This window comes from Panicum virgatum, chromosome 9N (assembly GCF_016808335.1).
Source record: "Panicum virgatum strain AP13 chromosome 9N, P.virgatum_v5, whole genome shotgun sequence".
Lineage (NCBI taxonomy): Eukaryota > Viridiplantae > Streptophyta > Magnoliopsida > Poales > Poaceae > Panicum > Panicum virgatum.
Window position 1 is genome coordinate 75,654,636 of NC_053153.1, and position 26,041 is coordinate 75,680,676.

The following is a 26,041-nucleotide window of genomic DNA, read 5'->3' on the forward strand; positions in this document are numbered from 1 at the left end:
TCGAGCCGCGTGATTCAGCCAGCAAAGGGCCGGCGAGTAGTGGAGCGTCCGTTCCTCTTTCTCTCTCCGCTTCTCTCTGCCAGCAGATATTTTTCTGACGTGGATGCTCATTTCGCCCGCCTCTTGGCGCCATGATACTTGCTCTAACGAAGAAACTTTGATGTGGCAGAGTATATGTTTATAGCAAGTCCGTGCATGGAACAAAGAGAAGCAAGCTTGCAACTTGCAAGGGTGGTGCATGGCTGGAGCTAGCCGTTGTGACCTGACCTCGTTCCACTTTTCTCGGCGGAGCACGAAGCCCAAAGAGCAAACAGCAGCATCCGTCCCGAAAACCACACGGACTAGCGGTCACGAAATGTGCGAGCTTGTCGTGAGCCTAGGCACCATCTCTTGGACGGCAACGGACTACTAGTTTACTACCAATCCCCAATCAAGAGTTCCAGACCCTTGCGGCATACTATTCGGTCAAACCCAAAAAAAAACAAAGGGAAAGCTATTCGGTCAAAGCCAACGCGTAAGGCAACTGTAAGAGAGCTACAGTATACACGTAGTATATACTCTTTGCAACTTTGCATGTATATTCGCCAAATTAGAATTTTGTAACAATTACCAACCTAAATTCGGAACTGACGAATGTATGAACATGGTCTATACCGGTTGAAGAGCAGAATTTTAGGCTGCCAGTCAAAATGTCACCCTGTACGTTGCAGGCATCATCACCCTTGTGGCAGTGGCACTACTGTGTGGGGGCATGGTTGAAGAAGTCAAAAAGGTCAAAGGAAGCATGTAGTACGAAAGCGGCAGTAACAAAGGTGAGGATGGACCAAAGTGTAATGATAAAGCTTATATAACCAAAAGGAAAAATGTCACCTTAGTTAGTTGGTGGCATTCGGCAGCACACGATGACACAAAGGCTTTTTGTTACAGACCGGATTTACGTAAATTGCCACGACAAACGGTTTGCACTGCTTGCAGGAGGTTCTAGAAAACCAAAACTCTCACGCAACATCAACCAGGCATGCTCGTACTTAGAGCTATGAGCTATGGGTACGTAGTGCGTGCATGAATTCCGGACGACGCCACAGGTGTGCGTACGCGCCACCGCACGAGCCCGCAACGACGCCCAAGCAAACACGACCTGCGGCGTGCCACCGCCGCCGCGCAGCTGCCGAGGAGCACCGGACGCGGGCGGCCGGCGGCCGGGAGGTGCACGCACGCAGCCTCCGGTGGTGGCTTCAGATCGGAGGAGTACTTTTTCAAATAATCCCTCGCGGGCGGGCGCCTACGTAACGCAACGTACGTCGCGCATCTCCACGCCGCTTGGCCCGTCCCGCTTGGCGCCGTCCCGCCCCTTCGGATCCTTCCTCCTTCCGCTTTGCGAGCGACTGGCACGGGCGATTAATTAGCGCAGGCAGGCGAGACGGGACGACGGACTCGCCAGCCGCCACCCAGAGCTAGCTTCTTCCACGGCGACTCCTGCCATTGGAACCCCCGGTAGCTGCTTGCTTTATTTAATCGCCTTTTCGAACGCCCCCACGCGCGCGTACGCTAGAGTGGAAACCGGAGTCAAAAACCCCCAGCCGCCTCCCTATATATACGCTCTCGGCGCCCGCTGTCTCTCTCGCTCGCCTCCCACCAGCAGCAGCTAGCGTTCCTTCTCCTCGGTCGGTCGGTCGGTCGGTCAGTCGCCTGCTGCTGCGGCCTCAACGTGCCGACGAGACGCGGGCGCCTGAGCTGACGGGCGGATGGGAGCTGCTGCGCCGCCCGCGCCGCGGCGGCCGGGCGGGGCGGCGGAGGTGACGGAGCTGGAGCTGCGCATCCAGCTGCTGGGCGGCGGCGGCGGCTACAACATCAACGACAACGCGGACCTGCTGGCGGAGATCCTGGCGCGCCTGGACGGGCGCTCGCTGGCGGCGGCCGCCTGCGTGTGCCGTCTGTGGGCCGCCGTGGCGCGCCGCGACGCCGTCTGGGAGGCGCTCTGCCTCCGCCACGTCGTCGGCCCGGCGCCGCCGGCCGGCCCCGCCACGCGCGCCGTCGTCGCCGCGCTCGGCGGGTACCGCCGCCTCTACCGCCTGTGCCTGGGCCCGGCGCTGGACCGGCTCGGCCGCGCGGGGGGCGGCGCGCTGGCGCAGGCCCAGGCGGCGCGCGCGCACCACCTGTCGCTCTCCCTCTCGCTCTCGCTCTTCTCCATCGACTGCTACGAGCGCCTCGGAGTCGGCGGCGGGGGCGCCGGCGCGGCCGCCGGGAGGCAGCAGCAGCAGCCGCCGCCGTCGTCGCTGCTGTTCCTCTGCAAGCCCGTCGACGTGTCGTGACGGCATTCAGCGCCGGGCGGGCACGAGCGGGGCGGGCGGCCACCGCTGTCGCTCGCCAAATTAAAGCCATCCCGGGCGTCGCGTCGCGTCCTCGGCCTACGCTGCCTAAGCCACCCTTCCTCCACGTCCGAGCGTCCGACGGGCGCCGCCGCCTGACACGATTATATTAATTATTAGTTTGATTATTATTGTTAGCACTGACGATTATTGAACGAAGAATAAGCAAGCAAGCAAGCCAAGAGCTGTTGAGTGAATCCCAAGCTGTAGTACTCCACTCCACCGGAGGGGCATGTTAAATTAAATTCCGCCATGGAAATAATGATCCTTTCTTTGCTGATGGTTGGTTCGTTCTTCGTTGCGTTGCCGGGTGTAGGCTTGGGGCTTGTCCGCGCCCGCTTGGCTACTTGCTATTCCGATGCACGCGCCTTGTACCGCTTCTTCGTGTTGCTCTTTCTTCGCCCGGATGCCCGCGTCCGTTGCGTGCGCGCGCTCGCCATCGCGCGTGCGCTGCCTAGCTCACCTACTGTAGTACTGGGTCGGCTCCTGCCGCACTAGCTGCGCGCGTCATTTTAGGCTTTTCCTCTGCCGAGCCAGAGCCTAGCGGCCTACTACGTGTACTTACTGTCACTGTGCATGCACGCAGTCAAAAGGTAAAAAACGCGCGCGACGACGACGTGCGAAACCGTTCCCTGTCCGTCCTGCCGGCCCGGTGACCAGTGCACAGTCAGGCTGAGTCGCCGACGAGACACCTCGTCGTGGTGCTGTCTGTGCGCACTGTGTAGTCTCGCTCTGCGCCCCGCCGTCTACTTTCGCGGACAGCTAGCAGCTCCCGTGTTGGCCACATCACGAGCCAGCCAGCCAGCCAGCCGCCCTGTACGTGGTGACCGACCCGGCGTCGGCCCCGCGTCTCGACGTGCGACCGAATCGAAAGCGTGCCCGGGCGTATTCCGGATTGGGAAACAAGAGGCTTTCTGGAAAGGCCCGCTCGCTGCTCTCGCGCTCGTTCCGATCGATCAGTCGGGCCGTCTACGTGAAAGGTGCAGCTCGACCGATCGACCCGTCACGTCCAATTACAGAAGCCATTTGCAGTGCCGCACCGAACGCTAGCGAGCCGGCGGTGCCGCGGTGGCGCCATATATACATCGAGCGTGATGGCCGCATGATATTCTTTCGAAAAAAATGTCTCAATGATACACATTCCAGATTCCATGCATGAGATATATACTAACTAGTACACTACTGCTACTATCTCGAAAACTTGTGATCAATTATGAATTCAAGAGTTGGGTTTGAAGGAAGATATGCAAGGTACGTGTTTGTTGTTCAGTAAACTAGAGTATGGGTGCGGTGAATAACACACCTGAGTCATCGATGGAAATGGATCGTCAGATGAGATGTAATGCACGTGAGAACATATTATATATGATGGTGAACAAACTGGTCGCTAATAAGAATTCTATTAGAGAAATATTAGGCTCCATCTTAATATTTTGAAGGCACCACTCATGATCCACTTATGATGATAGACTGACTGTTGGTCGTCTTGTACCATCCATCTATAAAAGGAGGCTATATGATGTGTACATGTTCATCAAGTGAATGAGAATTGGATTCTTCCTTACAAGTAGGGATGAAAACAGACGGGAACGGGCGGGAAAACCTCTCAACCATTTCCGTTTCCGTTTTTTATGACGGAAAACGAGAGCGGGAGCGGAATAGCCAGGTACGGGAGCGGAAACAGGATATAACGGTTACGGAAATGGGCGGGAACCGGAAAATCTACCGGAATGCATTATTATTTAATCACCATCCACTTTGTATAAATATAACACTAGACACTCCTTTACACAAGCTATTTTTCAAAAATATGATCAATGTTTCTTGTTTCCTAGGATTAAATCATGAAGTACATTTATTGATGTTGAGGAACATGAGAGGATATATGGTGTGCCCATTATTTTTTCCCGTATTTATCTAATACAGATTTATCCCGGCTAAAAATGGGATCCCGCAAATATGGATGGGATACTCCCCTTCCCGCTTCTCATCCCATTTCTGTAATTTTTTTTCGTAAATACGGAAACAAACAGGATGAATATAGAAATACGAATGGAACGGGACGGGATTTTTCCCATCCGTTTTCATCCTTACTTACAACCATGTGCCTCTGAGCGCACACACCATATCTTAATGCTCCAAACTCGTCCGTGCTCGCCCTAGCTAGCTAGATGCATGCATGCATCGCACCTTTTTTTAAAGATCAACATTATGAGCAGGGGCGGATCCAAAGGGGGGCTAGGGGGGATCAAGCCCCCCTACCTCCCCAACATCAATGGATACCCTCCTAAGCCCCCCTTCATTTTTAGGAAGAAATTATGAAGAAGAAGGGGAGAAGAAGAAGAAAAAAAGAGGAGGAAGAAGATGAGAAGGGAGATGAGCCCCCTCTAGATGTGTTTGCTAGATTCGCCACTGATTATGAGTTGAGGAAGGAGCTTTTAAGGTACGTACTCCGTTAATAATACACATCAATTTTATGCCTTTGTGTGTTTGCCTTTGCCTCTGAGACAACATCCACCAAAAATAGCCTTTTTTTTAGGCTATTGGAGTTTAGGAGGGCTGCTATACCTACAGTAGTACCAGTGCTGTCCATTATTCGCAGTTCGCATAGGAGCGTGCAGCAGTATATACGTAAGGAGGCTGCGCCAGCAGACAAACGTAGATTCAACAGGGTTCACGAGCTAGGCGAAAAAGTTGTGCAATCCAGCCAAAACGCCAGCACGACAGAGATTTTTGCAAAGCTAGCTAGCTGCCGCCACCACGATGGGTCGAGCTTGTACGTACGTTCATTACTCGCGTGGAACGAAGGGGAAAACAGATCGAAAGGGTTGGCCTCGAACAAACGTTTCCTGTCGTCAGGCAGTACTCCACGCCACGACCACGGAAACCCACGCGCCGGGGAATCCTTGCGTATCGGAGCTTGCTCTCTCCCCACTCGGACGAAGAATCTATGGCCGCCTGGTAAACGACATGGAGGCCGCAGCTTCAGGGCGTTCACGAGACATGGCCGCGCGGAACCGCCTGTCACCTACAGCAAGTCGCCAAAACCCGGCCAGCTCGCCGGCCACCAGCTAGCTTGGCGCGCGCACATCGATCGGTGCGGTGGATCGCCACAAGTTCCACCGCGCAAAACGCGCATCTCGTACTACCATGGCCGGCCGCCGCTCTTGGCGGGGTTAGGGTGCATGCATGCATGGGCGCCGGGCGCCGCGCCGAGGCCGGCCGAGTTCACGGGGGCGGGCAATGGGGAGCAGGGGAGGTGTCTGGTAGACTGGTAGTACGCGCGGCTCCTGCATGGCCGGTCAGGACACGAGAGCCTGCTGCGGCTGGGGGAGAGGCCGGAGGGGTCACGGGGCTCGCTCACGTGTGGGAAGGGGCCGCGCGCAACCTCCCAAGCCCCCATGTCCGAATCCCGTGGAAATGACAAGCTCCCATGCCAGGGCTACCCGACGCGCTGCCACGCTGCGGTTGGCACGCTGGCTGGTTGCCCTCGCTGGCCGGCCGGCTGGATGCTCGCGCTGACGCGTACGTCCACCGCCGCCCGCCGGCTAAAAGAAGGCGCATGCAATTGGGAGTGACTGGACTCGCTGTGTACCTCTCGACCATGTATACTTGGACCTATTCAGAAACAAGATATATACTGTTATTTGTACTGGTTGCCGGTTGATGTTGCTTATGCCGTGGCTACTACCTTTGTACATTTTTACAGGCTACAGGACACTCATCAAATGCAGAGCCAGAGCATACAAAGATGTGTAGCTTCTCCAACTCAAATAATTTAGAGCATATCCTCTGGGTTTGCTGTGGTGTTTGACTATCTATCACCCATGTCTTGATCTCTAGTTCCTTTTAGGACTATATATGTTTTCTGGGTTCACTTTTCAGACACAATGCACCTAGCCGTGTAGTTGGTTTGCATGCCTGAATGTGTGGATGTATTCTGGCTTAGTGGTTACCTAATTCCTGCGCCGGTGTTGCCGAGGTAGGGTGCAGTGCAACCCACATGACTCATCAAAACGACGGATACAGAGCTGCCAGAGTCTGCTTCCGGATGACACAAGGCAGAGATGCAAGAAGAGCCTGAATACGTGCGGCCAATGGGTTGACTGTTGTACTACTGCATTGCATCCTGTCAGACTAGGCCCAAGGCGATGCTCCATTTTGAAAGCGATCGATGCTCTAGGCTAAGAAGGGGACGGGTAAATTAGGGACTCTAAAAATCTTAACATATGACTCCAACTAGATTGCACAAAATTTAAACTAAAACAAGCTATCTAGATGTGCAACTACGGTTCACCTTAGTGTGAAACTCTCATCGCAAAAGAGTTTTACAACCTATAGCCAATCCTAGCAAGATACTACACTAAGAAAGTAAAGACACACAAGTTACAATATGAAATGCGGAAACTAAAGGAGAGGGATGAGTGAAAGCGAACTCTCGACACGAGGATATATCCCGTGGTTCGGTTTGCCACAAAGACACCCCTACGTCCACGTTGTTGAAGCACTTACGAAGAGTATCGCTTCCCGGCAATCAAGTCTCTTCCGTGAACACAATCACGGTCACCTTGATCCCGATCTTCACTAAGGGAGATTGCCCACGAAGGAGGGGTCTCCGTCCCCCGCACAATGTTGTCGACGCCACTCCACACCAAGCTGGAGGGTCGTTGACTTGCCGGCGAGCCACTAATGCTCCAAGGAGGCCGGCGCACCGAGATACAAGTTTGGTTCACTCTAGAACCACAGCACAATGATCTAAACTTTGCTTGATCACTCACTCAAGAGCTAACCTAGCACTAACACTCACAAAGCTTGTGCTAAGTACTAAGGATTTGAATTCTATGCTCTTGGATGGCTTGGAGGTGTTCTTGGGTGTATGTGTAATGTCTTGGGACTCCAGCAAACTTCAAATGGCCGGGGGAGCTCATATATATAGGCCACCAACTCAAGAGAGCCGTTACTAGCCGTTGGCCAGTTTTCTGCGTAGACATCGGAACTTCCGGTGCATAGGACATCGGTTGTTCCGGTCACTCTGCGCTTTGAAGTAGCCGTTGGCCTCTCTAACACTGCTGCAACAACTTTAGGGACCATCGGTTGATCCGATGCTTAGGCGTCGGTTCTTCCAGTGACACTTGATCCGCAGATAGCCGTTGCATTTGCTGACGTCATTGCACCGACGCCTTGCTCCGACGCACCACCGGTTCAACCGGTGCTGAAGGCTTGGCTGCTGCACGCTTGACAACGTCTCTGAAACATAGTACGTTGAATGCACCGATACTTCTCTTGACACCGTCGGTTCAACCGGTGCTTCATTCTTTCTTCACTTGATCTCCAGAGGCGCTCAGTCTTGCACCAAAGCCAGGCCGTCGGATGTTCCAACAACCATCGGATGCACCGATGCTATAGGCATCGGTTCTTCTGGTGCTACTGATTTCAGTAGAACTCGTCCAATTCAGCGTTTCTTTGAGTTCTTTCTTCGTGTTTTGCTTTGCATGGCCGTTGTACATCATCCCTGGGATCTAGAAATGTTCACTCAACAAAACTATTAGTCCCATTGATTGTGTTGTCATACAATCACCAAAATCACTCGAAATGGCATGAATGGTGCCATGTTCGTTACAATCTCCCCCTTTTTGGTGATTGATGACAACACAATCAAAGCAAGCATCAAATTTGCAAGAATTGACAAATTTAACCACTTACACTCGCTTGGACGTTTACCACCATCCAATGATGGCTTGGTCTCCCCCTAAAGCCATGATTTCCCTGTTCCTTCCTCTATTTGCTACTCCTTTCTCATATGTTGACTTGATCCACTCGGCATGTCTCTCCCTTTGGAATATTTTTCCTTCTTGGGAACATCTCTCCCTCTTTGTTGGGAACATGCCTTTCTTTGATCCACATTTCTCCCATTTTGGAATCAAATCACCTAAAAGGTCTTGCACCTAAAAGGTCTTGCAAAACAATATAGCTCAAGAGAAGATTAGTAGCCTAGGGAGTTTGTTCCATGACTCATGATCCAATTGTATGATATCAATGAAGATACCATTTGAAAATTTACTATGGTGGATCACAAAATTATGAAACTAGTATGACATGAGCTAAGCTTTCCACAAGTATGTGCACAGAATGATAATGTGAAAATCAAGTGCACAACTAGATGTTATAACTTGAAAGATTAGATCATATAATGCACGGAGGTAGCTCTAAAAATGATAAGAAATTGACAATTATACCAATTAAAAGAGTTTAGAACCTTGCATACCTCCGGGGGTTACTTTGTTTACCTTGCATGTACCAATTTGAAAGTGACTTGCAACCAATTGAAAGTCTTTAAACAAAGAGCACTTGGTACACCAAGGTTAAGCAAATATATAAGCACATAGCCTATGAACTTAGATATGAGCATTTGAATTCAATAGAGCATGACTCAATATGCATGAAAGCACAATTTATCTAATCACTCTTATAGAGTTGTTTGTTCACATTGATCGTGAGAAACATTCTCTTAGAGTGTTAACTCCACGAGAGACTACAAAAGATAAACTTGTAAACATGTTAGTCTCAAAATCACAAGCCATAGGATGAACTCCTCCTAAATGTGTGCATTTAGTGTTTGAATCACCAATCAAATGTATGCACATTGATTTTGACACAATTGGGAAGTTTACCCTATAGCTTGTGTTCATGGTACACATATGAAATACATACCTCATGAAGTCCATGTACCATGAAAGGTATCCTTGTGTAGCTTTCTACACACTAATCAAACCATGTAGGTTGCTCATGGATTAGAATCATGGCACAAGCAACCCACCATATATAACACTAGGAGATGCAATGCATTCAAACATCTTAGCAAAAGCAATGGAGCTACATGATGCTTGAATTGAAATCTAGCTACCATTACCTTATGGGGGACTTGGGTAACAAATGTCCAAATTGTGAGCTTAGCTTGCTTTGGCTTGAACCTTCACTTCCACTTGTAAGCTAAGCCTCCAAATCCCCCATAACCATCCTTGGCTTTAAGTCTCCTTTGGAACCCACACCATTTGAGGCCCCTTCATATTGGTGATGATATCCTTGGGCACCCAAATGGAGTGGTTCCAACTCCTTTCATTTTTCCCAACCTTGTGAGCAACCACCTTGCCATTGGTCTTCTTTTTTATCACATAGGAGGTGCTATTGCTTTTGTTCCTACGGTTGGGCTTGGTGTAGATGAGATAACTCTTGATTGTGAGCTTCTTCTTGTTCTTCTCATCCGAAAGCTTCTTCCTTGGTTGAGGACACTTGTTGGACTTGTGGCCTTCTTTGTGGCACTTTGAGCAAGTCACAGTGGATCCCTTCTCAAACTTTTTCACCATGTCTTCACGGTTATCTTGAGAAGGTTGGACATTACTCTCTATGCCTTTGCCCTTCAATCTATACAAGTCCTTCATGAGCCTTTCCACTTCTTGCTTGAGCTCATCATTCTCTTTGGCAATGAAATCATCACATGATTCTACAACAACATTCTCATTGCATTTCTTATTACAAGGGTTAGAGCAAGATTTATCAATTAAATCAATGCAAGAAGTTGAAGCATCTACCCTAGAGATAGAAATTGCACAAGGGATAGCTTGTTTTATTTCCAAAGAGTCATTTGTATCATTAATGCTCTCAAATTTTAATTTGAGCTCTTCATGATTCTTTCTAAGTAATTTGAATTTGCACATTAAATCTTCAAAATTTGTGGCAAGAGAAGCATTTAGATCATTTAGAGCATTAAGGTTTTTAATTTCTTTTGATTGCTTATTAATGATTTTTTGGTGCTCATGAACAAGGTCAAGAAGTTCATTAATTGAAGGAGAGTCGGAGTCATCATCATTTACATCGCTATCCATATCTTTGGCCATAAAGCAAGTGTTGGATGATGATCCCATGCGGGTGGTGAATTTCTTGTTTGATTCATCACTTGAACTTGCACTTGATTCTTCACCACCGCTAACCCATTCACCAAATATGGCAAATGATTCATGCTTGGGCTTCTTCTCCTTCTTTTGCTTATTCTTCTTGAATTTCTTCTCAATCTTCATAAGTTGATGGTGAGGCTCATCTTTGAGGAAGACCATATACCCCATTGAGTTGATTTTCTTCAAGTATTTGTTCATCTTCTTTACTTGCTTGTAGAGGTTGGGGTGCATTGGCTCTTTATCATTACTTGAGGAGCTTCTTGCATCCTCTTCTTCCTCATCACTTGAGCTACCTTTAATAGCCATCTTCTTCAATTTCTTGAGTTTCTTGCATGCAAGTGCACTGTGTGTTGGTGAAGAAGATGGCGCTTTTGTCTTGATGTCATTGCGTAGCTTATGGGCGATCACCTTGTTGAGGACTTGATTTGGTGTCATTGTGTCGAGCTCTTTCTCATATAGAATTGTGGTCACCAAATCATAGTCCGGCCTTCGGAGTGAGTGAAAGATCTTGCGAATGAGTTTCAAGTCTTCAATTTGCTTCACACCTAAGGAATTAATCTCATTCACAAGTGTGTTCAAGTGTGAGTATATTGATTCGGCATTCCCATCATCAAGTTGCTTAAAACTATTAAGCTTATCAAGGAGAACATGATATCTTTCGTTGGCAACATCCTCTGTGCCCTCATGGTTCTCAATGATAGTCTTCCATATCTTTTGAGCATTTTCACAAGAATAAACACAATTGAACACGTTATCACAAAGAGAAGAGAAGATTATGCATTTAGCGGTGACATCATATTGCTTCTCTTGTTGACCATTATTTTTTACCCATTCACTCACTACTCTTCAAATATTTAGCCCTGTTGCTTGGAGATGGGCTTGCATTAAGACCTTCCATCGTTGGAAGCCCGTACCGTCGAACTGTGGAGCGGGTCTAAAAGGATCCATCCTTTTCCCCTAAGAGCTAACTCACTAGGCGGTAAAGCCTACCGATCTAATGAGCCGGTAAACACAAATTTGCCAATGAAATTGGCTTTCTTTATGAGAGAAGTGAGTCCCGGCTTTGATACCACTTGAAAGCGATCGGGTGCGCCTAAGAAGGGGAGGGGGTGAATTAGGCACTCTAAAAACCTTAACCTATGGCTCCAACTAGATTGCACAAAACTTAAACTAAAACAAGCTATCTAGATGTGCAACTACGGTTCACCTTAGTGTGAAACTCTCATCCCAAAAGAGTTTTGCAACCTATAGCCAATCCTAGCAAGATACTACACTAAGAAAGTAAAGGCACACAAGTTGCAATATGAAATGCGGAAGCTAAAGGAGAGGGATGAGTGAAAGCGAACTCTCGACACGAGGATATATCCCGTGGTTCGGTTTGCCACAAAGGCACCCCTACGTCCACGTTGTTGAAGCACTCACGAAGTGTATCGCTTCCCGGCAATCAAGTCTCTTCCATGAACACAATCACGGTCACCTTGATCCCGATCTTCACTAAGGGAGATTGCCCACGAAGCAGGGGTCTCCGTCCCCCGCACAATGTTGTCGACGCCACACCACACCAAGCCGGAGGGTCGTTGACTTGCCGGCGAGCCACTAATGCTCCAAAGAGGCCGATGCACCGAGATACAAGTTTGGTTCACTCTAAAACCACAGCACAAGGATCTAAACCTTGCTTGATCACTCACTCAAGAGATAACCTAGCACTAACACTCACAAAGCTTGTGCTAAGTACTAAAGATTTGAACTCTATGCTCTTGGATGGCTTGGAGGTGTTCTTGGGTGTGTGTGTGTGTGATGTCTTGGGACTCCAGCAAACTTCAAATGGCCGGGGGAGCTCATATATATAGGCCACCAACTCAAGAGATCCGTTACTAGCCGTTGGCCAGTTTTCTGCGTAGGCATCGGAACTTCTGGTGCATAGGGCATCGGTTCTTCCGGTCACTCTGCGCTTTGAAGTAGCCGTTGGCCTCTCTGACACTGCTGCAGCAACTTTAGGGACCATCGGTTGATCCGATGCTTAGGCGTCGGTTCTTCCGGTGACACTTGATCCGCAGATAGCCGTTGCACTTGCTGACGTCATTGCACCGACGCCTTGCTCCGACGCACCACCAGTTCAACCGGTGCTGAAGGCTTGGCTGCTGCACGCTTGACAACTGTAACACCCCAGGTGTTTAATTAGCTAAACCAGGGTCATTAGCACCAAATCATGTACCCTTAACCAAGAAACGTCGAAATAAATGCATGTATATATGTGCATAGGTCAGGAACCTTAAATAACTTTTAACCCAATGCAAGGATGCATATAAAATTAAATAGGCATCTCACTAATGTTATAATAACCCAAATGATAGTTGAAGTCAACGGGAGAAAATGAAATTTTGTACATGAAATGACGAGCCTTTCAAACCACAGTTTTCAAACAATTAAACTGTCCTTCAAATTTTAAACAAATATTCTTTAAAAATAATTTCTAAAAAATAGCACAAATGAACTTTTGCCTAAAACCAAAATCGTAGGGTTTCAAATGATGAACGACTTTCGTGTTCAAAGTTTTTCAAGTTGCCATACAAAAATTGAAGGAAAATTTTGAATTCAAACTTGAATAGGGTAATAGTGTACATTCCTCAAGAATTTAAATTTAACTCTTTAACAATGCTTCAAATGAGTTTATGCCTGAAACGAAAGTTGTAGAATTTTAATTTTTGAACAGCTTTCATATTAAAAATTTTTCGAGTGTTAATTGAAATTTTTGAGAAAAATTCAAATTTGAATCAGACAAATCTCTTTCTCTCTCTACTCTCTCTTTCCTCACTCCCTCCCCTGTTCTGCGCCGGCCGAGCCATGCGCCGTCGCCGCTCTTTGCACCAGCGTCTCCACGTGTCGCTGCGTTGGTGCAGCTCGCCACCGGGCTCTCCCAAACCGCCCCAATCCGCTCGGTCTCGCCACACGGCACCGCCCCCTGCGCACACGCCGAGGATGGCCGCCGAAGCGCCACGGCGACGCTTTTGCCATATAGAGTAAGAAGTGAAAGATTATGATGATGATGAATATGGTTGGTTGGATGATGAAAGATAATTATTTCCACCATGTATGCTATTGGATAGATGCTCACATAGAATGGCTAATTGAACTAGAAATTGAAAGCTAAAACCTGCAATTAAGGATCTACTCTTATTGCTTTTCGGCAAACCAAACCTCTCAAGCCAGAAGCCTTGCATGTCTAGATAAAGGGCTAAGTATACCCTTAGTCGGGTAAGCCTTGCTGAGTATTAGTATACTCAGCCTTACTTGTGGCTTTGTTTTTGAAGTGGTACATTTGAGGATGGATGACGTCATGTACGGGCTTAATCATGACGTCTTGTTTCGTCGCTAGACTATCGTTCGTTTTCCGTCACTCTTGAGCTTTGTTATATTTTTTTATAAATTCAAACTCGGTTTGTAATAATAATTCAGTTTCATACTCTGTATAGTAAAATTTATGGAATGTTGCATTCTCTGGACTGCTTTGTCGATCCTGTTTCAAGTGGTTTAATCAGGATTTTACCCGACAGCACTGCCGGATTACTCCGTTTTAAGTTCGTGTTAACCCTAGTTACCGTTTCGGTGATGGTTAGCGCACTTAAGCCGGATTAATTTAGGCGGGGCTGCCACAACAACGTCTCTGGAACATATTATGTTGAATGCACCGACGCTTCTCTTGACACCGTCGGTTCAACCGGTGCTTCATTCTTTCTTCACCTGATCTCCAGAGGCGCTCAGTCTTGCACCAAAGCCAGGCCGTCGGATGTTCCGACAACCATCGGATGCACCGATGCTATAGGCATCGGTTCTTCCGGTGCTACTGATTTCAGAAGAACTCGTCCAATTCAGCGTTTCTTTGAGTTCTTTCTTCGTGTTTTGCTTTGCATGGCCGTTGTACATCATCTCTGGGATCTAGAAATGTTCACTCAGCAAAACCATTAGTCCCATTGATTGCGTTGTCATACAATCACCAAAATCACTCGAAAGGGCATGAATGGTGCCATGTTCGTTACACATTTCCTTTTTTTGTTTCTAGAGTTTGGTCCATTTCTGAAAGTACCCTTCTTCTTCTTTTATTTCCTTGAGACGGTAACAAATTTTCTTATCGCCATCATGAAAAGCCCATCGCGTGCCGAAAGGGATTTTTTTATTTTTTTATTTTTTTCGATTTGTCAAAAATATATGTCATAATTTTTATTTTGCAAATATGTCATCCAGCCGCCCGTTCATCCGGCGGAAGGAAGGTACCGCCGGATGAACCGGCGGTAAGTTCCTTGGCCCACGGCCCATCAAACATACCGCCGTTTCATCCGGCGGTAGCTACCTACCGCCGGATGAACTGGCGGTAGGTGCTACCGCCGGGCTACAGCGCGGCTATAGCCGGCTGTAGCCGGACTGTAGACGCCCAGTGTCCTATCGCCGTTTGAAACGGCGGTAGGTATTCCCACATTTTTTAATTATTTTATATGCTTTCAGTGCTGTAATTAATTATTTAATTATTTTATAGGATGTCTGTACTGTAATTACTTATCGCCGGCTCATCTGGCGGCAAACGCCACCTACCGCCGGTTCAACTGGCGGTACGTTCCCGGCCCACCACGGCCCGCTGGCCTGGCCTGCTACCGCCAGTTCAAACGGCGATAGGCTGTCAGCCGGGGGCCCACAGCTCCTACCGCCGGTTCATCTGGCGGTATCTCCTTACCGCCAAATGAACCGGCAGCATGGTGACAATTTTGCAAAAAAAAATTGATATATATTTTTGATAAATCGAAAATAATAATAAAAAAACTCCACATAGAACGGGCCCGTCACGTGCCGAAAGGTTCGGTTAATATATATAGAACGGCCCATCACGTGCCGAAATGTTCGGTCCACAATAGGACGGCCCATCACGTCCATAGGACGGGCTCTCGGCTCACCATGCACAATTATAATGGGCCTCAAAGGTAACCATAGGAGGAGGTGGTCCTTTCCTTTCGCTTTGGACACCAGGACAAGATCGGAGAACAATTTTTTTGATCATCCCTGAATCAAGGATCGCTTGGGACGCCGCATGTGCTGCCACAACGCCTCTGCCCTGTGGGCAGCTCGCAACCGTAATGGCAGTCCCCGAGCAGTAAATGAAGGCGGGTGCCACAGCATCAGCAACAACCGCTACTGTACACAGTGGTGACCATGGGAGTAAATTCGGTAGCCCTGCCGTCCTGCAGCAGCGGCTGCAGGCGGCGACAGCGCCACAGTGGTCGTCGATACATCGCTTTCCCGCACGTTTATTATTGCCATACAACTACGTACACAAACACCTCGGATCACTTCCCTTCATTTTTACATACAGGTCCCAGAGACTTTTTATGGCTACGCTGCGCTGACAGACGACGACAGGTAGCAGCATCCCAACACCAGAAAAGGAGAAGAAAAACTCGATCAAACCGGAGAAGACAATCATCCATGGCGCTATATGGTTCCAGACTGGGGGGTTAAAACCTAGAAAGAGGCCGGAGGCAAGCCGGGGCATGTAGTGTTACTAGGCTGGCTGAACTGAAGAGGCCGAGCGAGCTGCGAGCACCGGGTCGCCGGCGGCCGGCCGATCATCACTTCCTCCCCTTGCCGCTGCCGTACAACCGGAAGAGGTTGAACGCGGAGACGAGCGAGATGCCCACCAGGTTGAGGCTCGCCGCGACGGCGCAGGCCACGGCGCCCCCCGCCTGCCCGCAGAACCGCTTGTAGAGGTGGCACGTCTTCATCCACTGGAACTGCGTGTTGCCGTACTTGCCGATCACCGCCGCCTCCATCGCCACCGCCACCGCCGAGATCGTGAAATACGCCATCGCCTGCATCCATGCCACCACCCAGGTTGTTCACAGAACGAAAGAGATGCTTGCTGCTGACACGGTTCAGGGCAACAACGACGACAGGCATTATCAGAACGAAGGACTGCCGACGATAGTTTAGTGCTTGGCATGACGCCATGTGGTGTGGTGCCTCTGATCTGTGGTCTCGCCAACTACTACCTGCTAACGCTGCCCATTGCTGTGGTTAGTTCTTGAATCTTGATTGTACTGCACTGCGGATGCTGCTGCATTCAGGCAGCAAAATGCACTTGCCTGGTATACTACCTGTTGTACTGAAACGTACGTCTTGACTGAAATACAGAGCTACACTGCACATAACACATGCAGGTGATTTCCCAGGAAGGCAGGAAGCATATGACATGGCGATATATAATAACCTAATCAGCAATTTCCGGCCACACGTACGAAAGGTGCCCCCCTGTATGCTATAAATGCAAAATTAAGGTGACAATTAATGCCGCCTTCTATTTCCCCTCTCTTTATTGGTCAAGAAGAATGTCATGTCATGTTGACGGTTTGCGGACCAAGCTCTTTGACAAGCATACTACGTAGTGTTTTTCCTATCAACAATTGACACGTCCAGCATACAAAATTACTCCTACATGCTGTTTTTCTTATCTCCTTTTTTTCAGTCTGCTATATGAATATGCATGACTGTTTACTCGTCAGAGCTCAGAGTGACTATATATTTGCTCATCACGAGTAATCGACTATTTCTCCTAAGAGCTAGCTAGCACTAGTCCTAACCTTACTCTAGGCTGAGCCAAAACTTTGGGTAAAAGTCTACTTATGTCTCCATCACGTACCAAGGGCTACAGAACAGCAGCATCTACACTCAGAAAGTTTTGAAAATGATAGCAGAACAATAAACCCACTTGATGGTGACAAATAACACACCTGCAAGAACATAGAGACAGCGACCAGAAACTATAAAAGCCGGTCGTGATAATTATAAATACTTGCCTGATCGCAAGAGAAGATAGCCCATGCCATGGGCCTGCTGATGAGGACGCCACCTGTCAGGATGCTCACCAAGCACCTCGCCCCTTGGAGCAGGCTATAACACGCCGCCATCCCGTTTGCTATCACCAAAAATCTGCAAATTAAAGCAACGAACAGGCTTAAGCAACAATTCTGCCTCTTTTTCGAGATTTATGTCCGGAGCCAGGAGGAAATCATCCGTGATTCGTATCATTGGTTCCGAGGAGTTGGGTGAAAAAAAAAAGTATCCTGGATTTTTTCCTCCCTTCCATGTGGCCCTATTATGAAAAATCACCTACTTTGTGGGCATGGTTAGCTCTTCTTCAGTACTTTGAATAATGTTACACGATCCCATGCTACTGCATCATGAAAATGGTCCTCCTTGCAGCTGTGTAAATGTTGTACAGCACCGAGGACCCGCTATAACTATGAAGTGATCGAGAACAGATTGCAATCAATGTTCTTAAGGCGTCGCCTAGGCGACGACTAGGCGTCAAGGCGCCCTTGGGGTGGTAGGCGTCCCCCTCGCCTTGCCTGCATGCGTATGGCGTCCGCCTCAGTCGCAAGGCGTCCGCCTAGGCGTCGAAAGGCGTCCTCTGGACGCCATGGAGGATGAGGCGGGCGCCATAGCTGGTCCGTGGGAAATCGAGCGGGCAGGCGGGAAATCGAGCGGGAAACAAAGGTTGGGCGCGAAATCGAAGTCCAGTGCTGGCTTAATGGACGGACAGAAACAAAGAAGAGGGGGAAACAGAGAATAGAGCGCGGGAGAACTCACCTGGCGGGGCGACGGCAACCCCGCAGCCTCGCGCATCTCCCCGTCCGCGAGGAACCGCGCGGCCCTGCACATCTCTGCCAGTGCGCGAGGACCCGCGCCACCCTGGGCATCTCCGCCGCCCGCGCGGCCCCGCCTCCTCTTCGCCTCCGCGCGGCACCGCCTCTGTTGGTCCACGGCCCCATGCGGCCCCGCCTTCGTGCACCTCCTCTGCTAGTCCGCGGCCTCGTGCGACCCCTGCAAGACTGCAATGGCCGGGTAATTCCTTCCCTCTGCTCTGGTCTACTGGTCTGCTGCTCAGTGCTCTCCGGTCTTCCTTCCCTCTGCTCTGCTTGTGATTTCTCCGCTGCTCTCCTTGTGCTTGCTCTGCTTTATGCATGGCTCTGTCAGCCATTTAAAAATCAACTCATATGTTAGTGGCTATGTAATTTGTGCCTCTTTTGTTTACTAATTGAGCCATGTGATGTTGCTTTGTGTTTTGGGCTAGCTAATGTATACTTTATTACTGTCAATTGGATTAGTATAATGTTTGCTAGATTAGATAATATTATATTGCTCTCTGAGTTGTGCTGTGCAAGTGCTCTCTTCGGTATGTATATGCTACTAAATTTTGCTGTCATGGTATATTTAGGATATGTCTATGGCGTCGCCTCGCCTCGCCTCGCCTCGCGCCTTATATGCCTAGGCGTTGTGAGGGGGTAGGTCGCCACGAGTCACCATAGCGCTGTAAGAACATTGATTGCAATAGTCTAGTACCATGATTGTGTCGTTTGTTTTATACTAACTAGCATTACTGTTGACTTGCCCAGCATATTAGTAAATCACAGTGATCATGGACTACTGTATCGCTGCTTGCATTTTTTTTCCTATCAAAGCTATATATACTGATGCTACTGTTTCCTCATGCCATGTTCAAATAAAGCTTTGGGAATTGAACAGCTAAGAATTTGGTCAGACCTAAGATGGTTGATGACTTAGGATAAACGTAACAATACTAGCACCTTTTCTAACAAAAAAAACGACGCTAGCAGTCCTATAGAAACTGAAGAGCACTATTGGCATGCGAAACAAAATTGAAATGGCAGATGTGCCGGAACCGTGCTGGTAGGCGAGAAGTAGGTCGCATTCATGCAGCGGCCATGAATGATCTAGTAACCACTAACACTGCATCGGGTGGCCTAGCCACACCACGTGGTAGTTGCCAATCGTTACAACGCCTCACAGTGAAAAACAACCAGAAACGCTACCACGAGTAACAGGAATGGAGAAGATCACACTGCGAGTCTGCGAATGTGATGCCTGCAAGGACAGGACGGGCAGCGTCATGAAAGCGGCTGCCACTCTGGGCACGACACCACGGCCTCCTTCCATGCGAACCACGGCCGGCCAGGCCTGCCCGTGCGCGGCCACCGGTGAAGAAGGCTTCTCCACGGCGCCGGCGGGATTGGCAGATCGACGCAGGGCATGGGTCCTCGCCAAAGCGGCAGGGAAATAAACCCGCCCAACTGTGCGTGCCCCGGCAGCAGCTTTAAGCGGCTGCTTCCTCTGCATCGCCCCGTATGTGTGGTTGCTCGTTGGCCTCGCCATTAATCTCCCTCAACCCCTCCACCGCTGCGCAACCAAAATCTGATGCTACACAGTTTTGGTGGCGCGATGTGTATGTACGCGTTCAGGAAATGGCGTGCTCTACATCACCAGTAAACAAATTAAGGAAGCTTTCCTCACTTGCATAGTGGCCATCAGTCTTCAGACGGGTGCCTTGTCTTCACAAGTTGTGATGGAAGCGAGATACCAACTCCTAGCCTACTATTGTTAGTGGATGGAAGTATGGAACAAATTAAAATCACTTGGTTTTTTCAGTTAAAAAAATCACTTGGTTTTTTCAGTTACAAAAAAAAAAATCACTGGTTTTTTTCTGATCAGTGGCTATGCGAAAGTAGCGCTCATCTCTCATGACAGTGAAATAAACAAGCTCAGAGATACCAGTGAATCGGTGACTGATTAGAGCAAACAATTTGGCAGCTGGAAAAGGAATATTTTAGCACTGTACTTGGATTTGTGACATGTGACCATGCGAACTTAATTGTGGAGAAGTTTGCGCAAAAAAAATAGACAGACAATTATTAACAATTATTAAAAAAAATTCGCTTGCGGCTGTTGCATGGAGCCATGACGTGCATCATTGGGAGGCCATAATAATGGTAGATGGAATATTGCACAGAGAATGAAGAGGCGGAATGGAAGGTCGAGCCAGGGGATCGACGACGGACGGATCGGAGGTGCTTACGCGAGGGACTGCATGTCGGTGTACCGGGCCTCCTTCTCGACAGAGAAGAAGACTCGGGTCTGGCGGTCGGCGCCCAGCAGCGCCGCGGCGAGCACCGCGAGCCCGCACGCCGCGCACCGCAGGAACAGCTCCGCGGCGCGCACCCGCCGCTCCAGCGCCGCCGGCACGCGCCCCGCTTGACCGTAGTAGCACACCGGCACGTTGCCGGGGCTGACGCCGTTGCCGGCCGCCGCTCCGCCTTGGCTCATGGCTGATCGATCTCCCGCGACCTGCCACCGGAGGGGAGAGTGGAAGCTGGAGCGAGCGGGTCGGGGAGGAGTGAACTGAGCCGCGGTGTACGCTGCGGGAGGACGCGGCGTTTAAAAGCACAGAGCAGATGCACTCCACCAACCCGGCATGCTTGGGTAGCCGTCCGGTTGAGAAATTGATGGTTGGGGTGAAACATTGACGTGTTTTTCATGTTTTCATTTGACTTCATCTTTTTCGCAAATCCACGGGAATAATGCCACATGATTTTCAGTACTGCGAGATCGCTATGTGAGGCTGGCCAATACAAGTATGCCACTGAGATGCTATGGTACTTCAGCTGAACACCTAAAGTTATTTAGTTGCGCATGAATTGAATATCATCCTAACCTCTTATTTTGTGATTACGATGTTCAATGAACCATTCAGTGCAGAAAACTGGATTAAAAAGCTGGCAAATGTTTGACATACATTGGCCCTGTTTGGTTTGGAGGGAGAAAAAAATTTGTGAAAAGTTTCCTATATGTTTGGCAAAACCAAACATAACCAAACATATGAAAACTGATGCAATTGCTATATGCACACAGCTATGTGTTCCTAAAATTCAGAAATTGCTAATTGCACACACATAGGTACATAAATAGCCAAATATAATATATAGAATTTGTTTCCTTTGCAACACAAATATGGTCCACAAACACAAATATTGGGCAACCAACTATCACTACTGCAAACTGAAATTTCCCTATGCTTGAAACCATCAGGGATATAGGGGAAAACCATCCGAAAAATTATTTCTGACGGGAAACCGCCAAGCAAATACTGACAGGGATAAAATGACAGAAATTACAATTGCTTGTCGGTTTACTGATAGAAATAAATTTTCTGATAGAATTTCCCTGTGTGGCGACTCACAAAAAAATTTAGCTCTGTCAGATTAAAGAATCTGTCAAAAAATATTTCCTTGTAGGACCTTACCGTCAAAAATTGAATCACTTGCACATATAGCTAATTTCAATCAAACAGGCTTATATATCTGTACAATCCATGTAAGCAACAATCATTTCTTAAAATTTCTAGCATGTACATATCAAAACCAGCTCTATATTTCTTTTCATAGAAAGTGAAAAACACACACATCGATGAGGCGGCACAAGCAGCAGCAGGCGCCCATGGATTTTTCATTGTCCTCATAGTCGATCCCAGACACACCATACCCGCACGCCGCATTCTGCATTGGAAGATCATTCCTGCATTATATTGTTAGAATTAGAAACAGACCAAACAAAGACAAAGAACAAGAAAAGGAACAACTCTAAAGATTATCTGATTCTGATCCATATTGCATTTCATAATCACGGGTTGCATAGGAATTGTGCAGATTATTAGTTTATTTACTAAAATATACTTTAAAGCAGCAGGAAGTCAAGAACTGAATACATTAAAGCAGCAGGAATGGCTGAAAGATGCTAAGTGAATAAACAAACCATGTTACTATAAAAAGGTTTTCATGAAACGTGCCCAATGATGAGGCAGATTTCACACTCAATTCAGAAATGGTGCAGCAACACAACCTGAGGAGGCTTCTACTTCTGGTCTAATCACGCAAGCGTTTATGTGAAAATCAGAGCAATGCAATTAGTAGATTTGATCTACTATACTTGTTCAAGTGCCTAAGTAACATGACATGAGTACTTGTTTTCTTAAGTATGATAAAGTGTAGGACAAACAAATGACACGATAAAACAGGTACAACCTGGTGGGCTGAACTAGCTACAATTTCAATTCCACGATGCTCCAGTAATTGGGGCAAGAGAAATCCTACAGACAGAAGACACCATACCTGTCGGTTGTCACCATCCATCAAAAGCTTTATACCTCAACTTTTCTCCATGTTTCTCGGGACCCAAACCTGAACATATACGAGGGCATCAAAAGATTAACATTACATTGCACAAGTAATTAGTCTATCTGTTGTTGGAAAGGAGACCACAGGCAGCATGTAGCAACTGCTGACCCGCATATTACTACTGCTCGCTACTGCAGTCTACTATTGCAGCAAACTGCAGGTCAGGCATGCACAAGGCCAGTTAGATGGAGACCAAAACATCATCAAATACCTCCCGAACTAACGGCTCTGGATCTGCAACAAATCAACGCCGGGGAGGGATTCGACGGCGGCAGACGGCCGCGCGCCGGGGAAGGAGAAGGAATGGGGGCGGACGGTGGCTGATCCGTGAGCTGGCGCGCCGGGCGGGCCGAACACCGGCCGCCGGTCCGGCCCCAAACTTGACGCGCGTTGCTGGCGACTTCGACGGCGCGGGAACGGACGGCGACCCCAAATCCGGTGTGTCGTGGGTGCAGGGCAGCGGATCCGTGGAATGGAGGGCCGGCGGCCGGCCGGGAGCGGCGGATTGTGGCGGTGCGTCCGGATGGAGCGGCGGCGTGGGAGGGGGAGCCTGGATACGGTTTGCGTCGGGGGGGGGGATCCTTGCGCTGGGGGAAGATCACGGGGCCGCCTAACACGGTCCGCCGTGGGTCCCGCGTATGACCCCACTCTTGGGCCCATTTTTTCACCTGTTGTTACCAAACACATGGAAAGATTTCTATGAAATTTTTCCCACCACATAACCAAACAAGGCCATTACCAAACGAAATTTGAATAGTAGTAAATTATATGTTACACCTTGCAGCATGAAAAAGGTACATTGTTTTTTTATACTCGAGTTAAATAAATATTTGTCATCATTTTGCTCACGTCTATTGGATCATACCCGCTAGGCCTGGTCTTCGATTCTAACCGAACCGATCGGTTCGGTTCCTCGGTTTTTTGGAAAATTCGGTTCCAAAAAAATAGGAACTGATCGGTTCTTTTCATATATAGGAACCGACAAATTTCGGTTTCGGTTCCTTCGGTTCGGTTCCGGTTCTAACCGAAAGAACCGAATGTTCACAAAATAAAAAAAATTGGATGGAGCCGCCGGCCCTCGCGGCGCTGGCGAGCCCACGCACGGGCTGGCCTCGCGCCTGCTGGGGCCTGGGGTGGCCGCCGCAGCCACGCACACGCGGATCCGCGCGCTCCGGGAAGAGGAGGTCGACGGAGGAGGTGCGCCGTCCTCTGCCTCCTCCACCGCAAGCACTGCTGCCGTGAGCTCCTCCGGGGGCGGCGTGCCGGCGTCGGCAGCGGCCGGCGGGGTGGATGGAGCGGGCGCGAAGCGGCGGCGGCTGGCGCTGGCCGGGGCGTGCGCGCCCATGGCCGCGCGCTGCCCTGCGCCCCTGCCGCCGCCGGGAGGAAGGGAGGGAGACGGCCATACGGCGGGGCAGGGCGCCGCTGCGCCGGGACTCCGAGAGGGAGGGAGGGAGATGGCTAGACTGGGGCGGGGCGGGGCGCCGCCGGCTGCCGCGCCGGGAGGGAGACGGGGCCGGGGCGGGGGCGGCGCCGCGCCGGGAGGGAGGGAGACGGGGGCGGGGATGGTGCGCCGGTGCGGGCAGTGGCCGGCGGCGGGCAGCTGCGGCCGCGGAGCCGGCGGGGACGGGGCCGGCGGGCGGCCGGGGAGGGCGCCGGGTGGCGGCTGCGGGGCGGGCGGAGGGCGGACGGGGCGTGGGTCGGGAGGCAGGAGGCTAGTGAGGGGTGCGAGACTGGGCTGGGGTTGGGGGATTAGGGTTTTGTTTGCTTGTTGGGCCTTGGGCCAGATAGAGTTGATGGGCTGAATGTGGATGAGGTCGGTTCTTCAGTTAACCGAGCCCAGGAACCGAACCGATCCGAGTATTTCGGTTCTTGAGAATCATGAACCGAAGAAGAACCGAAATTCTCGATTTCGGTTCGGTTCGGCTCCGATTCTCGATTTTTTCGGTTCGGTCCTCGGTTCTCGGTTTTTTGTGCCCAAGGCGACTACCCGCTAGGCTGATGCTTGACTTGTCCGCCCGTTGCTGTCTTGTCCTCCCTCTATTGACGCCGCAAATCCACTCACGATGAAACAGGCGTCAATTATATTATGTATGTATGTACTTCTCCTGTCCTCTCCTATATATGTATGAGAGCAAGTGTTGTCTTTTCTAGATAAACAAGTTTTTATTGATATCAACACAATTACAAAGATGTGAAACCAAGTGTTGTCTAGATCCACCAAATATATTTTCTTGTGTATCAGATTGTAGGGGAAAAACCAATTTAGTTTGATTTTAATTATTAACTACAAAACCAGATAACTGTCAAAACTAGACGACTTTGGCTCTTTGGGTAGTTTCAAAGCTGGTTTTATTTTTTTAGAAAAATAAAAAATCTAGTTAGATTTAAACAATCAAAACTAGTTTATTTTAAATTGTAGAAATACGAAACTAGTACAAAAAGATTTCTTAAAAGTAGCCTATCCTTTGTTTGAGTCTTATTTATTAAAAAATAATAGACAAAACTTAAAATAAATAAATACTAGGAACATGAAAAAGTTGGATCCGAATAACTGACAAGTAGGGTGCCAATAACTTGGTTATATTTTTAGAAAAATATTGGCACATGTTTTGTATTATTTATTTAGAATAATTTTCTTACAATGTTTACAGTTTAAACTTGAATAATTTAAATTTCATGAAATAAACCACATTCAAAATCACCCAAGGGCTAAATTTTGTCCGATTTCGACAGTTGGATGGTCTCCGTTATCCGTTTTTTTGTTAAATGTTGAAAATTGGAAATTTATGGTAGTTCATACGTGTAGATTCAACTTTTTCCTAGATTATAAAAGAAGTGGCTAGTCACCTTGTTAAATGTTGAAGCCGGGAAAATTTTCATGCTTCAAGAGTTTTCTTTAGATACTTTCTTTTTGTTGCAATCTTGCTGAGTTTGGGGAATAATCTCATATCCTCTTGCTCAGCAATTTGTGTATCATCAATTTGTGTATCTTGTTTGTATGTTATGATCGTATCTAAACCAAAATTTTCAAGAGTGTACAAGAACGTAGTGTGGCTAACACTGGTAGACCGAGAATGATGGTTCCTTCGGCCCTAGAAGCCTAGAGATTTAGATCCTAGATGAGGAGATGCATTCAAGATGGAGAAGTCCTTGTCCGGATCTTGGAGGATGGGTGAAGTATATTCTATTGAATTTATTTCCTTGGATGCCCTATCAAGAAAAACTGAACTGGAAAGATAAATCTTCGTCCTCAGGTGTTTGATCCCACGACTAAACTTCAGTCATTGAATGTTTGGACACCAATTAGAAATATTAAATATAGATTAATTGCAGAACCAATTTTATAAATGAAGACTAATTTACAAGATGAATTTATTAAACCTAATTAGTCACTGATTTGACCACGTTGTGTTATAATAATTATATGTGCTAATGATCGTGAATTAGGTTTATAGATTCGTCTGTAGAATTAGCCTCTATTTATGTAATTAGTTTTATAATTAGACTATACTAGTCTGTCAACCCATGCAGGAGCACGGGCTAATTAAAATTAATATAAAAATAAGATCAATAATTATAATTGTCCATCTCACGTCCTTTTCATCTATTAAATATTCTAACATATACTCTAAAATATATATTTTCATTA

The 26,041-nt window shown here is 48.3% G+C and overlaps 2 protein-coding genes and 1 long non-coding RNA gene across 5 annotated transcripts; 1 reads left to right on the plus strand and 2 right to left on the minus strand.

Moving 5' to 3' along the window:
• The first annotated feature begins 1,279 nt into the window (after window positions 1–1,279).
• LOC120687292 (F-box protein SNE-like) lies at window positions 1,280–2,649 on the plus strand. The gene has a single exon (XM_039969277.1). It carries the CDS (start codon window positions 1,746–1,748, stop codon window positions 2,310–2,312), a length of 567 nt encoding a protein of 188 aa, XP_039825211.1. The 5' UTR covers window positions 1,280–1,745; the 3' UTR covers window positions 2,313–2,649.
• A 12,939-nt stretch (window positions 2,650–15,588) lies between these two features.
• On the minus strand, window positions 15,589–20,618 carry LOC120691726 (CASP-like protein 2U2). Of its 3 annotated transcripts, XM_039974897.1 has the most exons (4): window positions 20,238–20,373; window positions 17,954–18,333; window positions 17,161–17,293; window positions 15,589–16,176 (listed from the first exon to the last, which is right to left on the minus strand). In XM_039974897.1, exons 2-4 carry the CDS (start codon window positions 18,133–18,135, stop codon window positions 15,937–15,939), a joined length of 555 nt encoding a protein of 184 aa, XP_039830831.1. In that variant the 5' UTR covers window positions 18,136–18,333; window positions 20,238–20,373; the 3' UTR covers window positions 15,589–15,936. The 3 variants fall into 3 exon arrangements, with proteins under 3 accessions (XP_039830831.1, XP_039830830.1, XP_039830832.1); XM_039974896.1 differs by lacking the exon at window positions 17,954–18,333 and having other exon boundaries at window positions 20,238–20,618; XM_039974898.1 differs by lacking the exon at window positions 20,238–20,373 and having other exon boundaries at window positions 15,592–16,176; window positions 17,954–18,607.
• Window positions 20,619–21,457: 839 nt separating this feature from the next.
• Window positions 21,458–22,978, minus strand: LOC120693502. Its single transcript, XR_005682999.1, has 3 exons — window positions 22,604–22,978; window positions 22,327–22,395; window positions 21,458–21,733 (listed from the first exon to the last, which is right to left on the minus strand). It is a non-coding gene; the product is annotated as an uncharacterized LOC120693502 (long non-coding RNA).
• Window positions 22,979–26,041: the final 3,063 nt, after the last annotated feature.

Excerpts from the sequence above, each read along its gene's own strand:
- LOC120691726 (XM_039974896.1), bottom strand. The coding sequence starts at position 20,485 with ATGAGCCAAGGCGGAGCGGCGGCCGGCAACGGCGTCAGCCCCGGCAAC. Across the intron at positions 17,294-20,237 it reads ACCGACATGCAGTCCCTCGC|ATTTTTGGTGATAGCAAACG; the intron begins GTAAGCACCTCC and ends TTTAATTTGCAG. Across the intron at positions 16,177-17,160 it reads CTATCTTCTCTTGCGATCAG|GCGATGGCGTATTTCACGAT; the intron begins GCAAGTATTTAT and ends GCATGGATGCAG.
- LOC120687292 (XM_039969277.1), top strand. The coding sequence starts at position 1,746 with ATGGGAGCTGCTGCGCCGCCCGCGCCGCGGCGGCCGGGCGGGGCGGCG.